The sequence below is a fragment of the Notothenia rossii genome (genome assembly GCF_949606895.1).
Source record: "Notothenia rossii genome assembly, chromosome: 7".
Taxonomy (NCBI): Eukaryota; Metazoa; Chordata; class Actinopteri; order Perciformes; family Nototheniidae; genus Notothenia; species Notothenia rossii.
The window spans coordinates 54,459,796-54,476,537 of NC_136905.1; the positions used below are offsets into that span (position 1 = coordinate 54,459,796).

The 16,742-nt window shown below is 40.6% G+C and overlaps 1 protein-coding gene across 1 annotated transcript in view; it reads right to left on the bottom strand.

Moving 5' to 3' along the window:
* Positions 1-16,742, bottom strand: part of LOC307045797 (protein Daple-like) — a 70,331-nt gene that overhangs the window by 36,794 nt on the left and 16,795 nt on the right. The window contains exons 4-13 of the mRNA XM_079691758.1: positions 16,351-16,444; positions 15,073-15,156; positions 10,585-10,728; positions 9,386-9,618; positions 7,976-8,057; positions 3,246-3,404; positions 2,376-2,522; positions 1,436-1,586; positions 918-1,099; positions 703-840 (exon numbers count right to left, since the gene is read on the bottom strand). Of these exons, the coding sequence (XP_079547884.1) occupies positions 703-840; positions 918-1,099; positions 1,436-1,586; positions 2,376-2,522; positions 3,246-3,404; positions 7,976-8,057; positions 9,386-9,618; positions 10,585-10,728; positions 15,073-15,156; positions 16,351-16,444 (1,414 nt within the window). The remainder of the gene's footprint in view (positions 1-702; positions 841-917; positions 1,100-1,435; positions 1,587-2,375; positions 2,523-3,245; positions 3,405-7,975; positions 8,058-9,385; positions 9,619-10,584; positions 10,729-15,072; positions 15,157-16,350; positions 16,445-16,742) is intronic.

Below are 16,742 nucleotides of genomic sequence, written 5' to 3' on the forward strand. Positions count from 1 at the left end.
TTAGACTTCCCTCGCGTTTATATCCATATCGATCAGATCTAGCTAGTTCTAGCTAATGATATGACTGCTTGCGTATCAAAGGACACCAAACAATAAGCGTTGCTTGGCAACGGGGTGTGGCGGCAAAGCATAGCGCAGCATTATGCATTTGTTTACATGAGGGGTCAAAATGTCCCCTTCAGGAGGATAAATCTCTTTCTCCACATTAAATGTTAGACATTAGAATGTACTCTTCTTGTCTGTCACGTAAGTGGTGCAACTGATGCTGTATTGAGCTAAGGGGAAAGTCCGGTAAGTACCGGCTAACGGAAACTCCGGGACAGATTATGCTTTATGGTCTCTTGTAATAAACATTAACGATGAAAATGTTGTATAAACGTAGCGATATAGATGAATAATTAACATCTAAGTGTTACAAAAGATATGAAAATTAGTATGATTGTTATCATAACTTTATCCGGTGAAATTACGTGTTTGTCATGTGAAACACTGTGTCACCTGTTAGCTCATATGGAGTAAAACAAGTAGTGTAACCACCTTTAACTAAATAATAAGCTGTGTATTTGTATCTTAGTATAGTCAGTCAGTGTTTTTTTCCTATATTTTAAGTTTTAAGCAAGTTTAAGAGTGCCCATGAATGTTTATACGGATGCATCACTCATTGGACTTGTGTGCAACACAGGCTTTAGAGTTTTGAAATACCTGTCTGTCTTTCTCCGCCCTCAGAGTGTGCATATCTCTCTCCAGATTCAGTTTTTCCTTCAGTATTTCCTCCCCCAGAGACTCCATGTCCTGATTAGTCAGTCTCTCCTGCTCCAATAAACCCTGGAGACGCTCAATCTAAGAAACAACCAAGGGAAAGTTAGTGTAACTAATAGTAACAGAGAAATTAGTAATAGAAGCTTGTATACACACACCTTATTGCTGAAGCCTTGGTTCTCCCGGTCCAGCTCCTGCGTGTGGAGCTGCTGCTCCTGCAGGAGGTGGTTCTCTTCCTTCAGTCTCTCTACAGAGGTCTGAAGCTCTCGGTTCTCCTTCTCCAGCTTCAACACCCGACTGGAAACACACTCGTTCAGCTCGTGGACCAAGGACTTACGAGCTTCAAAGAAAATAATATTTTAGTTTTGACCAAATAGAGAACAGAAGAGTAAAACCCAATAGAGAGGTGCAGTGACGCGTCCTAAAAACCGGAAGTAAGCTGCGCTCGGGTTCCCTCGACAAAAAAGCAATGGGATTTCTCCATAGGGTTTTGGAAAATAGCTGGAAATAAGGTGTGTGGAAAACGAACCTGTTAGATAAATGCACGTTTTGTTCAGCCGGATAATATCCACATGTCTAGTTGTCTACTCTACTTTTATCATTTTCCAATCATAAATCTATCGATTAGATTTATGATTGGATGCTGCGTCACCACTCAATAATGAGTATGTCTTACTCTCTGTGTTAGTGTTGTCATGGTTCTTGGACAACTGCTCCAGCTCCCAGCCCAGATGAGCCGACTCGTTCATACTCTGTTTCTGTCCGATCTCCAGCAGCATGTTCTCCTCCACCAGCTCCTCCATCCTCCGACGCTCATTGTCCCGCTCCTGCAACATTTGAATGCCAATGTTTTCTTAATGAGGGTCTTAATGAGCATTATTTTAGGGACATCAAGTACCAACACCCAGAAACAGACCATTAGCATATATAAAAGCCCTGATTCATAACTCATGTAGAACTCTTACAAGAGTGGGGCAGTGATGACATATCTTTGTAGGCCGACCCGGAAGTTAGCATCACACGGGCTCCCTCAACAAAAAGCAAGGGGAATTTTTCAATGGATTATGGAATATTGCAGGAAATAAGAGCTGTGGCAAATGAACATTGATTATGCTACAGGTTTGTTTCAGCAGGATAATCTCCACATATTAACACCACTTTTGAGGCACGAATACAATAGCCAGAAGTAAAACAGCTACTGTTAGCTAGGCTATAAAACGACATGGCGGTTGCATTACTTTAGGTCATCGCCGCTAAGCTAAAGGTGGCTAATGGTCGAAGTGATGACATTTAGTAGTGTCATTTAGCTACTGGTTTGCAATCACAGTTTTTATGACATGTAAAAGCTTCAGACATTCACCAGTGGGGTATGTACTGACATATTTTATGTCCTGGAACAAAATGTGAAAGTCTCTTCAGCTTAGATTTACTCATTCGAAAAGACATTGTCTTTAAGACTCATTCCCAAGTATAGGACGTACGGCACAACACTAATTGTTTATGAACAAGAAAGGCTGTTTTGTTATTCAAGTTTATGTGAAAACCTGTAAATTAGCAGACACATGACATTTTGACTTATCATTTGTGTAGTTTAGACTCATGGCATTGCATATTACCATTTCCAAGTCGTTTAGTTTAGCTCGTAGTAACAGGTTGTCTTTCTCCAGTGTGTGCATTTTGTCACAGCGCCCCCTGGATGCTGACAGCTGCTCTTCCAACAGCACCTTGGTCTCGATGAGCGTCTCGTTGTCCTCACGAAGCTCCTGAAGGACCACAGACACATACTGAGTTGAATGCCTTTGCCAGCTGCCAAGTAAGTCTGGCTCCACGGTGCGTTTATGTCTTATCTTTTGGAATTTCAATAACATGAAACATATCCAATACAAGATAATGATTCTGTATTAAGTGTTAAAGTAAACAAGGTATATCAACTTAACAGTGGTGAAGTGTAACAAAATGATATTCACTGTAGTATATCACTTAATTATTTCCTCAACTACAGTTTAGAGGCACACATATCATACTTTCACTCCAGTAATTGTATCAACACTTTGAGTAACTAGTTCCTTTTTAGCTATAGAAACACATGATATGACTATATGAAATGAAACCATACTGTACTAATAATCAACCCAATATTTGACCAGCATCTCAAATTGGCTCCACATTAGGAAACTATAATAATAAAATGCTCTTACACTTTGAATTCATACATTTGACCTTAGTATGAAGTATGGAGTATTTTAAGACTGTAGTATTTCTACTTTGACTGAAGAAATAATAGAGTTTAGTCTGCAACTAAACCAGTAAATGCTAAATATAAAAAATGTAGTAGAATATGTTGTTTAGACATTATGAAAACACCTCAACATTACAATAAATATATCCAATTACCCTTCAAAGATCCATACAGTACACAGACTGTTATCATGTTATCATGTAAGCCTGATGCTATATCGGTGTGAAGTGTGAAGCTGTGGGTGTACCTCCATCCTGGTCTTGTAGAAGTGAACATCGTTGAGTTTCTCTTTACAGCGGGTCAGCTCAGTCTCCAGTCGGTCCACCCTGGCTGCTCTCTCCCTCAAAGAGTCCACCTCGTCCCGGTACACTCTGACTGACCGGGCCTCACAGGACAGAGACTGGTTCTGGACCAAAACACACACACAAGCAACATTAATGAGCCATCCTTTTCTCGCTCTATGTGTAATCACGTACATTTCTCCATATTTCTGTTTTCAAAGATGAAATGCAACCTTTTCCTCCTTCCTGTGCCTTGATTAAATCAAAATAAGATCAAGTGAAAGCAATATAAACCGGGTGTATTCCTTGTGTGTTCCAGGCAGACATACCACCCAAGATGTTTGACACACTCTTATTATATCTCCATGGCTATCTCAAACGTGTTACATTTTAAATTGGAAATTGACGTCAATTGAGAAGGCGGTCCTTTAGTGCATGGATCACCTCCTAATGTGGTCTATGTCAGGGGTCCCCAACCCCCGGTCCGCGGAGGTGTTACTTCGGGCCGTGAAATAGCTGTGAGTTTATCGTAATATTTGCAGAATTATAAATATATAAAAATATTTTATAAAAAGAAATTCAATAATTTTTTATTTTATTTTATACCAGTCATTATTTCATCCAAAACATACAAAATAAATCAAAATTGGTTAGCATAAGGTCTCAGCCTCTCGTGCGCAGATAAAGTTACAGGTGGTGCGTCAATAGAGCACACTGTTATGTTTGTGGGGGAATGGCAGTGCATACATTATTTGAGATATATTTTGAACTCGGACTCATTTTAAGGACATTGCGGCCAGGGTTGTAGAGCTATTTTTTTTAATTTGTAAAGCCTCCTTCACTTCATGAAATGGCTGCAGCATCTGAGCCTCTGAGAAGTGCAGCACCAGCGCGTACACACCGCCTTCACTGTGCTCCCCACTGCAGGCGTGTGTGTAGAGGCGTGTGTAGTTGAAACGTAGCAACGTTTCAACTACACACACCTCTACACACACACACATCGAACGGCCCGATTATTCCCCCTATTACTCGTTGTATGAAGGAAATGTCCAGTCACAAAGGCGCATGATGTGTGTGTGTATGTGCTCTGCTCAGCTCCGCTGTGTGTGTGTATGTTTGGTGTGTTTGTGTGTGTCCAACAACGGCATTTGTTTTCAAATGACCATGAACAGTAATTTACACACATCTGGCCAACTCCATAGGTATGTGGGTGTTCCCAAAAGAAGTTAGTTTAATCTTAATCTCGATGTAGTGCTAAATGCTGTCGGAGTGCACCGGAACGAACGCCCCGGTATGACGTTATTATTGCTGGCAAACAAGCCCAGGGGTCTCACTGACATTTCAGTTATATCAATATGTGTACAGTGGTCCTAATTTGTTTTAATTGTATCCTGGTTTTAAACTATGTTAATATGTTTTGGATGCAATGCATATTGTTCTATTATTTGTTCAGGCTGTTACATACAATTAGCCACTGTTGCCACCTATATTAGGCTATATTATATTATATATATTATATTATTATTTGTAAAGCGGTCCTAATTTTTTGTTTTAATTGTATCCTGGTTTTAAATGTTAATATTTTTTGGATGCATATTGGTATTTCTTCAGGCTGTTAAATACAATTAGCCTCTGTTGCCACCTGCTGGTGAGTAAATATTCAAATCAGTTAAAATTGACAACCGGTCTGCAAATGTTTTTTAATGTATCTGCCGGTCCTTGGCACAATAAAGGTTGGGAACCCCTGGTTTAAGTGACCCTATCTCAATGCTTCTCTAATGTGTCTTGGGTGCACTCACACCTGTATTAAGAGTCAGGCGCTTTCACACTGCAGTACTTTTCCCACAAAGGTTAATGAGAACTTAGTTAATCAGAACCCTTTAGTTCTGCCCGTGAAAGAGTTGCCGCTGACGTCACTTCTTCTTCTTCTGCTTTGGGTTGACTGGCAGGCAGCAAATCACTTCACGGCGTATACTGCCACCCGAAGTCCCCGGAGTTGGGGACTGGCTTCAGTAGAAGCAATACGTAACATCACTAATCTCCACTGCTCCCATGTTTTCTTTTGTGTTGCCATAAGTTAATCTCTCTGCGTTTGTGCGCTGGGTTAATGCTAATGCTAATAATGCTAATGCGAGGATAATAAAATGGCGGCTTCACAAAACTTTTTGGGAGTTTTGCGGGCCGTGGTTTGCAATCCGCCCAGTCAATCAGAAATAGGAACCTTTTTCACCCACGAAAGTCCCTGCTCTCTAGCAGGAACGGAAAAGGGGGTGAAAAAGGTTCTGATTAACTCATTTTAGTTCCGTGTGAACGCAACATTTTGGAACTATATCGGAACTAAAGTGGGAAAAGTACTGCGGTGTGAACGCGCCTAAGTGTGAAGTGTATCCCCAGTGTTAAAGAGCAACTTCCAGGTTAAAGACACCTGTGAATAAATGTGTAGGGAAATGATGACTACACTAGATTTTCAAAAAAATATACAGAAATATACACTACAGTGACATCTGGCGTCGTTTTTGTAAGAAATGTTCACTTCCGCATAAAAAAGCCTCGGCACGTGACCTCCCGCGTGTGACGTAACATGGGGGAAGCAAGGGGGAGAGCGGCCGGTGTAACGTATTAATAAACATGGATCCCAATGCTAGTTTCGACACAGAAGAAGTTGAACATGAATATTCGAATGCATATGACGGACCACAACCTTATAATTATGAGCCTGCTAGGCGTCCAAGAGACCAGGAGCAGCCAAGGATTAGAAGAAATAACAGCCATCGGAGAGAAATTGAGCTGTTGTGTGAGGAGAACCAGTGGAGAACTGGGCAGCTATCTTGGTGAGTGACGGGCGTTAGCTACAGAATGTTAGCTAACGTCACATCACAACATTGTAAAGTTAGCTATCATATATCAGGCTATAACTAAAGTAGCATTGATAATATAGTCACGTTACTGGCAGCACTAGTGCTGCGTACCGGTACGCCGAACCGGTACTGGACTTGTAAAAAGTTTCGGTTCAAGTCCGGTTAAAACCGGAACGTCGGGAACCGGTACTTACGTATATTCTCCTTTTTGTTCTAAACCATCTAAAACCTTCCATAGATCGAGAAATTTGCGCTGAGAAAAGACGAAAAACATTGTTTTGGCTTCTGATATGGCGGCCATTACTGAGCTCACGAAGTCTCGCAAAATATCGCAACTGCTCGCGAGATCTGTGTGACGTAAAGGGAAGCTGGACACTGACAGCGTGGGATGCTGGTTGCCATATTTGGTAGTGTAGCTAAGCTAACTCCTTTGTATGTATGGTGATATAGTGTCTGCCGAAAGAGCAACACTTCACCCAGACAATGTCAATATGTTGTTGTTCTTGAACAAGAACACATAGACTTGTACTCTTGCATATTGAGTCTTGCATGTACATCACTATGTTTGTAGTTGTGTTGTGTAGTTAGTAAGTAACACATGTAGAGTTCTAGAAAAGACATGGTGTAGACACAAGTTGGAAGGGGGCACAATAAACCTGACGAGTTTGAATTTGAGTTGATTATGAGTTTATTTTCAATTGATAATTAGCTCACAGTAAGTTCACTTTAGTTACTCACACCACTTGACACAAGTCCGGACTTATAAGTCCGGACTTGAACCTGAACCTCTGGACTTGAGTCCGGACCTGAACCTGAATGTGAGTCCAGGTACACAGCACTAGGCAGGACTGTTGATACTGATCCATAACAGAAACTAATGCGCAAGTATCAGCCGTATCTCGCGTTACCTAATGCAACTCCACACTACGGTGCTGACCGGAGGGAGACGCGAGATACGGCTGATACTTGACGATCTGGCGGAGAAAGGTTGTGGAGCCTCCGTTGATATGCCGTTGTAAATGGCTTGATGGAAAGCAGGTGTGTAGTCGGCGAGGGTGCACAGCTGATTGCAGCAGGTGAGTGGAGGTTGAGCCGGGAGCCAGGAGTGACAGCCACCACGCACACACAAACAACACAGACAGGGGGAAACAAACAAACACAAAGGAGACGGCTGGAGCAGTACAGCCACCACAGCGTTACCTAATGCAACTCCACACTATGTCTTACGGTGCCGTGTACCGGAGGGGAGAGAGAGAGAGAGAGAGAGAGCAACGAAGGGGGGGGGGGAGAGAAGAAATACGGTTTCCTGATAAAGCTGTGGAGAGTATGTGCTGCAGGGAGGTGGATGCACAACGCACCCAGGAACGAACGCTAGCTCCGGTCCTTTTTACTGTGGACTCGATGTCCTGACAGGCTGGTATTTGTGCAACCTGCACAAACACAATACTGCACCATGATTACAAATGGTGAAATACAATGTAAAACTACCGAAAAATACCAGCTCACTAAAACACAACCGCTCAACTCAACACAACTACTAACTATACCCGTGGTCAGAGAGCGGAGATGTTTCCCCTGTGTGATGTAATATGACGCGTTTGACGCATGACCTTAAAAAAAAGCCGTTTTTAAGAGCAGAGCTCAAAATTGCTCCTTTCCCTCTGAATTCCTGCCCTTATGTCTTGTAAAACATATCAAATCCTACATTCACTTTTTTAATTGTAATTTTCAAGCAAGTTTAAGCATAAATGTAGAAAAAAAAAAAACCTGCAAGATGCTCTTTAATTCTTGTTTTCATAATGTTCTTCTAGTCACCACTGGTTATTAACGGCTCTGACCTCTTGTTTCTGTCTCTGCAACTCCTGATCGAGTCGCTCCACTTCATGTTTAGAGTCCATCAGCTGCTCTGTCTTCTCCTCCCTGCAAGCAGAAACACACATAAACAGTGAAGCCATTGTAGAGACAGTAAACAATGTTATATACAGTATAGCACAGTAAAACAGTAGATTTAGCAGCATGTCTTCCAAGTTACTGCAGATTGAATAGTGTTTTGTTTATCTGCAAATAGTTGTATCCCCAATGGGATTACATCCTATCAGAAGTACACAGCATAATAAGGTTGGATATATAATGACTTGCAGCTGCTGCATCCCCAGAGTTCAGCCTTAAACCAGTTCCACCGACACAAAACGTTAAGACTCGACCGTGCAACAATAAGTAGTGAACTGTCAATTTAGCCGTATGAAGTGATTTGTTTCATCTTTCACATTATATGGAATCATACTGTATGATCTTGTCTTAACAGAAACATAATAGCCTTAACTGATTTGATTGTTATGTGTATGATTTTGGAGGAAACATCCAGGTTTTTGTTTGTCAGAACTGTAAAATGAGCTTAGTTAGACAATGACACTTCTGTAATCAATCTGTAAATAACTGGACGATACAGTGTTTCCCACAGAATTTGATTCTATTTGTGGGGGCACCGCACCCCCCCCCCCGGCAAGAAAAGCCAAAGGCCCCTTGACCTATTCGGGTGGTCCATGCATCCACCCCCCCCTCAAATAAGATAATACATGCGAGTTCATGGCTACTGTAGACAACGATCTTGTTGCTCTGTGTTACATTGTTAATGAGTGAAACACACCAGAGTTGAGGATCCGTGGGGTTTATTCTCCCAAAATTATCATTTACAATTCAGGCATTTCGCAGATGCCTTATTCCAAAGCGACTTAGAATGACCAATTACAGGGACATTCTCCCTGGAGTAACCGAGGGCTAAGTGCCTTGCTCAAGGGCACACTAGTAGTGGTGTTCCAGGCAGGATTTGAACTCGCAACCTTCTGATCATCAGCCCACCTCACTATCCATTAGACTACAAAAAAAAAAAAATAATAATAATAATAAAAAAAAATAAAAAAATAATAATATATATATTTTTTTAGGAGATCCATTTGTGGCGGACGATATTTAATTGTAGCGGCCCGCCACAAATAAATCAATGTATGGGAAACACTGCGATATATACTTCCACTTTGAATACCATCACCTGGTTGCTATCACACTATGATACATGCTACACTTATTATAAATACTGTTACTGGTGCTGGATGAGTAGTTTGTAAATTGTAAATTGTGAAACTTCTATTTGATCTTTAATATTTGATGCATGCTTCTTAATGAATATGAAGCTATCTTTGGCTCTTTACTTGCTGTAATCATGTACATTCTGATTCTGAGAGACTCACAGTTCTTGTCTGTATCTGCGGAGTTTGGATTTGGTGTCAGCGAGCTCCACAGACAGATGCTGCTTCTCCTCTTTGGTCAGACCAGACGTATTGACAGACGATCCCCCGTTACTCATCCCCCCTCCTCCATGGCCCTGTCCCCGCTCCGGGCTGTTCATTCCCAGGTTCCTGCAGCCCTCCTGGGGCTGCTGGCTGGACAGGTAGTCCCTCTCCTGGGTCAGATCCACGATCACCTGAAAGGCAGAAGGGATGTTGCTGAATTCCCACCCCATTTGAGTTTTCTCAATGAAATACTGGCAACATGTCTTATTATAATTGAACCATTTCCCGACATAAATCCATTCATTAGTGTAGAAAATCCTCTGAATCAGCATAATACCATGTTAAACCTATAAACTGGAATGTATCCATAATATCAATAGCTGATTAATGCTATGAAACCACTGCAAATATTGAAATGTACACATTATTACATATTAGAATTGTGATATCATTTTTTAATATAACTTCTTGTGTTTATTTTAACATTGTTATATCATTTTTTGTATTGCACATTTTTACTTTAAAGTGGACCTATCATGCAATATTTGAATAATATAGTGTAGGACCATACCTATATAAGGCATATTTATACTTTTTATTTTTCAAAATACCAAACAGATCATGCATTTTAGCCATTCCTCATTTCGCTCAATTTAACACTGTCTTTGCATGGGCTGATTCTGTGAGAACAGCACCATCTACAGGCCTGGCATATGTACTACAGCGTCTCCAGCGCTTTCCAACGGCAATGTCCGTGGCTTTTGCATGATAGGTCACCTTTAAGTCAGTTTTTTTATATTCCTATTTGATTCTATTTCATGTTATATTTTTATTGCACATGTTCCTTCAACTTCAACTTTTATTTGATGTTTTATTGCACAATTTTACATTTACTTCTTATACTTTATATATAAAAAAAAGTTTTATTCTAAAATGGAGCAACTGTTAAGAAACCCAATTTCTCTGGGAAAAACTGAAGCATTATGATTATAAATGATTTTGATATGTAACCAAGCAATCTGCATAATATTCATCATATTCTAAGTAGAAAATAATGGCTGGCATTTTTTATGGGGATTTGAAGTGTTTGAAACAACAAGTACAAGTATAACGGCAGTATCAGCCTGGCAGGGGTTGTTGTGTATGAGTGTCCTTACCTCACTATCTTTGTCTCTCTGGTTGATCAGTTGCTGTAGCGACGCAGCCATGTTGCGGGACAGAGGCTCCAGCTCCTCCTGACCGAGCTCTGGCCCTTCATCCAGCCAGGAGAGGTCCAGGACGTTCAGCTGGTTGTGTGTCACCTGACACAGACAACACACACACCATTTTTATTTCAAATATAAGACCGGCAGTATACTCTAATATAAAACATAGTGACTTCCACCTTGCCAGTGGCGTAATAAATACTCATATTTTATTCTTAAATAAAAGTTACAATAATTAATTGTGAAAAATGAAAAAGTAGAAGTTCTGTATTCAAAATCTCACTTGAGTTCAAGTTTAATTATTGAATTAATTAATTTGCTGGAAATGTTAACCCATGATTTGATGTCAATGTTTATTTATTAGTTGATTTTGTATTAGTTAATTTACACATTCAGTTCAGATTCTAGCACTTCATCATATCTATTGGTAAGACTATTCAAATAAGATGTCACTTATTACAGCTGCATACTAATTAATGTATTCATTGACTTGTGAATGTATTACATTTTTTATTTGGCTTGACTTGTTTGACAAGTGTGAGTTTAAACAATGCCCGTCCATACAGCAAGAGATGACTCTTTGAAGTAAGGTTAACTAGCATGCTAACATGATTAGCATGACCCTTTCATCCAGCAGATAATAGCCCAGTGTTTCCCCTAGGATGGAGTCATAGCAGCGGTGCTAAGGCACAGCAAAATGTGAGCGCGGAGCACGTGGAATTTTTTTGTGTGTGCGAAGTGCACCCCGCCAATATGTTTCTATGTGTTTGCCCGCACAAGAAAGGCTCTTGAGGCGCTACAGGTGTATTTTGCTAAATCACCTTTATTGAACATACAGTAACACAAATACTACACATCCATATAACAAACAATCAACATAAAATGTATGCAATTTATTTATTTTAACCTGCTTTATTTGGGGGTGGACCTCTAGGGGTCACGTATTATTATTTTAATGTATAAAAAAAGAAATTATAATAATAATAATACAAATAATTTTGTTATTTGGGTACCTGGCTGGCGCCCCGTAGCAGCGGCGCGCATACATTGTATTTAGAGGAAACACTGAATAGCCTCTAAGACAGGGGTGGGCAATTATTTTTTCCATGGGGCCACATGAGAAACAAAAAATATTGTGGAGGGCCGGGCCAAAAGGCTGAACTCAATTCTGCATAATATTAATTGTATTTCTTTATAAAAAGCAGTAAATAGCATTGTTTTGACAAGCTGGTAAGAGTATATGTTATTGTTGAGCAATGAAAAAGTGAGGTTGCCTTACAAAAAATGTAATTTATTCAATCAAATTTCCCAAAACAATGGTAAACAAAATGTGAACGTTTCACACCATTTCTGACTCATATTAGTGAACATTTTCAGTCGCATTCACTACAAAACACATTTTGAGTTTCATATACTGTTGGAAAGTTGTGTAAAGGTTCTTAGCATTCTTAAGACATCACAACATTGTCTTTGTGCTCCAAACATTCAGCAAGATACATCATATTGAACTGTCACTGAACATCACTGAACTGTGATTTTGAGAAAAGGCTTCCAAAGAAAGTGTCCCAGTTCACTGCTAGTTGGTTCCTTTACATGCCTACATAGTCTAACCACCTCATTTGGTGTTTTTAAGTTCTTTTTTCTTGTTCAGTGAGAGAAATCTAGTCTCTGCTGGGCTTTAACGAGTGCATCGAAGTCAGGTTGAATGTCTGAGGTGGAGATGCGAAGCACAGCTGACAGATGATCATCAGTGAGAGAGGATCTATACCTGGATTTCATAAACTTCATCTTTGAAAATGTTTGTTCACATATGTAGGTAGAGCCAAAGAGAACCAACATCTTCTGAGCATGTCTCCTCATGTTTGGAAAGGTCTCCTTCTCGAGAGAAGAGTAGAAATCCAGCAGAGATCCTGAGTTAAAGCGCTCTACCAGTACTGCATCAGACTGCAGGTCAATGAGTTCCAGCTGAACATCACTGGGTGCATTATCCATACTGCAGGTAAAGGGAGAGGAAATCATGAGCATTTCATCCTCGATTGTTCGGAGATCTTCAAATCGCCTTGAAAACTCACCATGCAATGCTCCTAACATGGATGAGTACCTGCGGAGGTGATCAGCTGATGGTGTGACTTCTTTCAGGGTTTGCATGTGAGTGAGAGTGTTGCTCTCCAGTTGGCTTGAAAGAAACTGCATCTTTCTCATGAAAGCCTTCACCAGGCTGTGCATTTCATGAACAAAAAGGTCCTTGCCTTGCAGTTTGGTGTTCAGTTCATTCATCAGTGCAGTCACATCAACAGCAAATGCAAAATCTGCCATCCAGTCCTCGTCTGAGAGCTCTGGGATGTCTTTGCCTTTCTTCTCACAAAACTCTTGAATCTCTGCTTTCAGGTCCCAAACTCTTTTTAGTACTTTGCCCAGGCTGAGCCATCTGACAGCTGTGTGGTAGCCGATGTCACTATGCTCAGTCTCATGCTCCTCCAAAAGTGCAACAAAATGTCTGTGATTCAATGCCCGTGCCCTGATGAAGTTTACTATTTTAGTAACAACATCAATAACATGGTGAATTTTTAGCACTGACTTGCACAACACATGTTGGTGTATAATACAATGCAAAAATACCAATTTCTGATCTGCGTCGATTTCAGTCACTTTATCTTGCATACGTTTCAAAAGTCCAACATTTTTACCTGTAAGATTTGGACAACCGTCTGTTGTGACACCTGCCAGTCTGTCCCATTTCAGTCCCAGCGTGTCCATGCACGCATTTACCTCCGTGAACAGATCGCTCCCTGTCGTCGTCCCTTTCATCGGCCGCATTGCTGCCAGCTCCTCCGTAATCTTGAAGTCCGGCGTTATCCCACGGACAAATACGAGTAACTGCGCTGTGTCGCGGACATCACAGCTCTCGTCCAAAGCCAAGGAGATAAAGTCAAAACTTGCCACTTCATGTTGCAGCTGAAGCTCCAGATTCCCCGCAATGTCCTCGATCCTTCTCGTCACGGTTCGCCTGGACAGCGGGACTTGCTCAAAGGCTTCTTTTTTTTCAGGGCATATTAGTGCTGCAGAGTCCACTAAGCACTCTTTGACAAACTCCCCCTCTGAGAATGGCTTACTGTGTTTAGCTATTTTGTGGGATATCACGAAGCTGGTCTTGGTTGCTGCATCCTTGGATGTGTGAAGCTTGGTAAAAAAGCCTTGCTGCTTTTGCAGCTTAGCTAGCAAAGCGTTCGATGTGCGCGCCCTTTCAGCATCAGTCAAGTTTTTGTATTTCTCCGCGTGTTTCGTCTCGTAATGCCGACTCAAATTGTAGTCCTTGAACACGGCGATCTGCTCCCCGCAAACTAAACACACGGCTTTACCTCCGACTTCAGTAAATAAATACTTAGCAGTCCAATTTTTGTTGAAAACCCTACATTCGGCATCTACCTTTCTTTTTTTAGCATCAGCTGACATTTTTGAGCGCTAAAGTAGTCTTGTGACAATTATCCAATAACGCACACGTCTTGATTTGACGTATTGCGTCATTATGTACGTGAATAAAAAACAACTTCAAAATAAAAGCATTGCAGCTTTAGTCCATGCATGAGGTAAAATTAGAAAATATGTTTATTTTGTAATTTCCAATTAACCTTACACGGGCCGGTCAGAGTCAACCAAAGGGCCGTATGTGGCCCGGGGGCCGTACAGTGCCCAGGTCTGCTCTAAGAAGTAAATGCATGAATATATATGGCATCATCTACAGAGTACAGAAAACATTACAGAGTTTTATAGTCTTCTGCCCCGGAATTATTATACTTCCAGAAAGCTCAAAGAAGAAATCTGATGTCTTTAGACAGAAACTGAGGTTTTCCTATAACAATAACCACCGTTTTAAAATGTAAGAAGTTTCACATTCTGTAAGTATACAGTGGTGCAGGAATGAGGTCTGATCTGAAGAATGTGTTAGCATTTGAAAACTTCTGGTTTCCTAGTCTCAACAAAAAACTCAACAAAATAAAAAAGCTTTTTTTGAATTTTTGAGAATTCACATTTTGTTCTATGTCATAAAATAAGTTAGCGGTGGTGATGGGCAGCCATGCAACCATGATGTAGTTTCTTTATAACCTTATGTTAGTTTTGACTTCTGGCTATTGCATTGACACTTAAAAAATCTCAAAGTGGTGTTACTATGTGGAGATTATCTTGCTGAATAAAGCATTGAAGTATCAAAAAGGATGAGTTCACATGATCATTTAATCGTTCACATGACAGATCGGGAACAACTCCATCCATTGATAAAGAGAGGTGGTTGATACATGGACTAGTCTGTTGGTATTTGTAATTGATGGTTAGTGATGATTTCAGTGGAATAGGGAAACCACCAGAACAAATGATTGAACCTGAGTTGTGCACTTATCACTGATATGTTTCTGTGATAGTGTAGCACTGAGCTCTACTGACCTCTTGGATGTGAAAGACAATCGCAGCCTGAGTGTCAAAGTCCAGCAGCTTGATCTTCTCTATCATCTCCTCCTTACGCTCACACTGTCACACAGACACAAAGCAGAACATTAGACACATTTGAATGAACATTATTGTCTCTATTTGTTGCCAACATTGATCTCGAGCAGCACAGGACTATGGGAAATATAGTATGATAAAGAATGCAAGTTTAAATGGAAGATGTTTATTTGATCCCCTGGAGGGAGGAACAATTGTAAATGTAAACAACATAAAAACATTTGGCTTTATCCCCCCCTCCTTCCCTCCCTCTGTTGGTTCCATTATAGCTCTCTCATGGCCCTTTTCCTGGAACTAGTAGAACCAGTACAGGCAGGGAGGGAGACACACGGAGGGAGGAACGGGAGGGAAATGAGCCGTATTGACATCTTTTAGAGCTTTGAAATGGTCTATTGTTTTGACTAGTACTTGTTTTATGGTGTTTATGTTTTGTTTTCTTTATTTGCCTGTGCAGCACTTTGGTCTGGAGGTTTAAAGTAATCTATAAATAAAGCTGTAATGTATTGTAATGGAGGGAGAAAAAGAACAGACCAAAGCAAATGAAAATGATAAGAGAAAAAGCAACATCAAAAAACCCTTTGGTAGGTTCAGAGCCATGGGAGAAGTGGAAATCGGAGACAACTAATAGCCGGACAAACAAACACAGACAGAAAACACCTGCGCCCCCCCTCCCACAGGACTTGCCCCTCCTCTTTAATTATTGGTAACCCAAAAACACTCGCCATAGCTGGATGATTCTTAATTAATGCTTCAAATATCTTTTGAAATGTGCTGGTCTACACAGGCAAATGTGCTAAACTTTAAACACATTTCTACTTACATATTCCTATAAAATAACATTCATGGTCCTCAGAGGATCTATCCTAATGACTTTCCTGTGAAGACTTATCTATATTTTTTTAATGAAACGATAAGTTAACTTAACATCTACTACATGGGATGAATACAAACTGTCTGTAAAGGGCTCTCGTGCAATGCTCTTGTCAAATGTTGCTGACCAATACCCAACCTTTTGATTTTTCAGCACCACAATTACACTGCTTATGATTGGGTATTATTGATGTAACTCTATTCATTGTGATGGTGCAGTCCCACCCTGCACCTTATCACTGAACGGCTGTGCTCAGACATGCAAACCAAAACAGACAGATACACTTCCTGCTGGGACTGGGTGGTACAGTGAGCAGCTGTGTTTGGGCGTGTGTGTGAGTGCGTTACCTGGACAGCACAGCCTAGTACCAGCAACAGAAGACTTTTCAGCTCCTCCATGCTCTTAACTAGAGGAAACCAAACACAAGCAACTGTGATGAAGCTGAATACAAGTGTTAGTACATGACCTAAATGATAACAGTAATACATCATTGTATCAAAGGGAAAACTAGTTGGTGAATATATAGCCTAAATCCGATGGTAGCCGGTATAACAAGAGGTAAAGGGGGAACATCCCAATACAGGCTGACATTAAGAAATAGAAAAACAACATTGCACTGGTCATACATGCAATGCTCCATAGGAAGATACATGTGTATAATACATGTCTATCAAAGCACAGAAAGGAAGGTCATGCAAATATGTAGGACTGATGTGTGAGAGTGTGTGTTACCTGATAT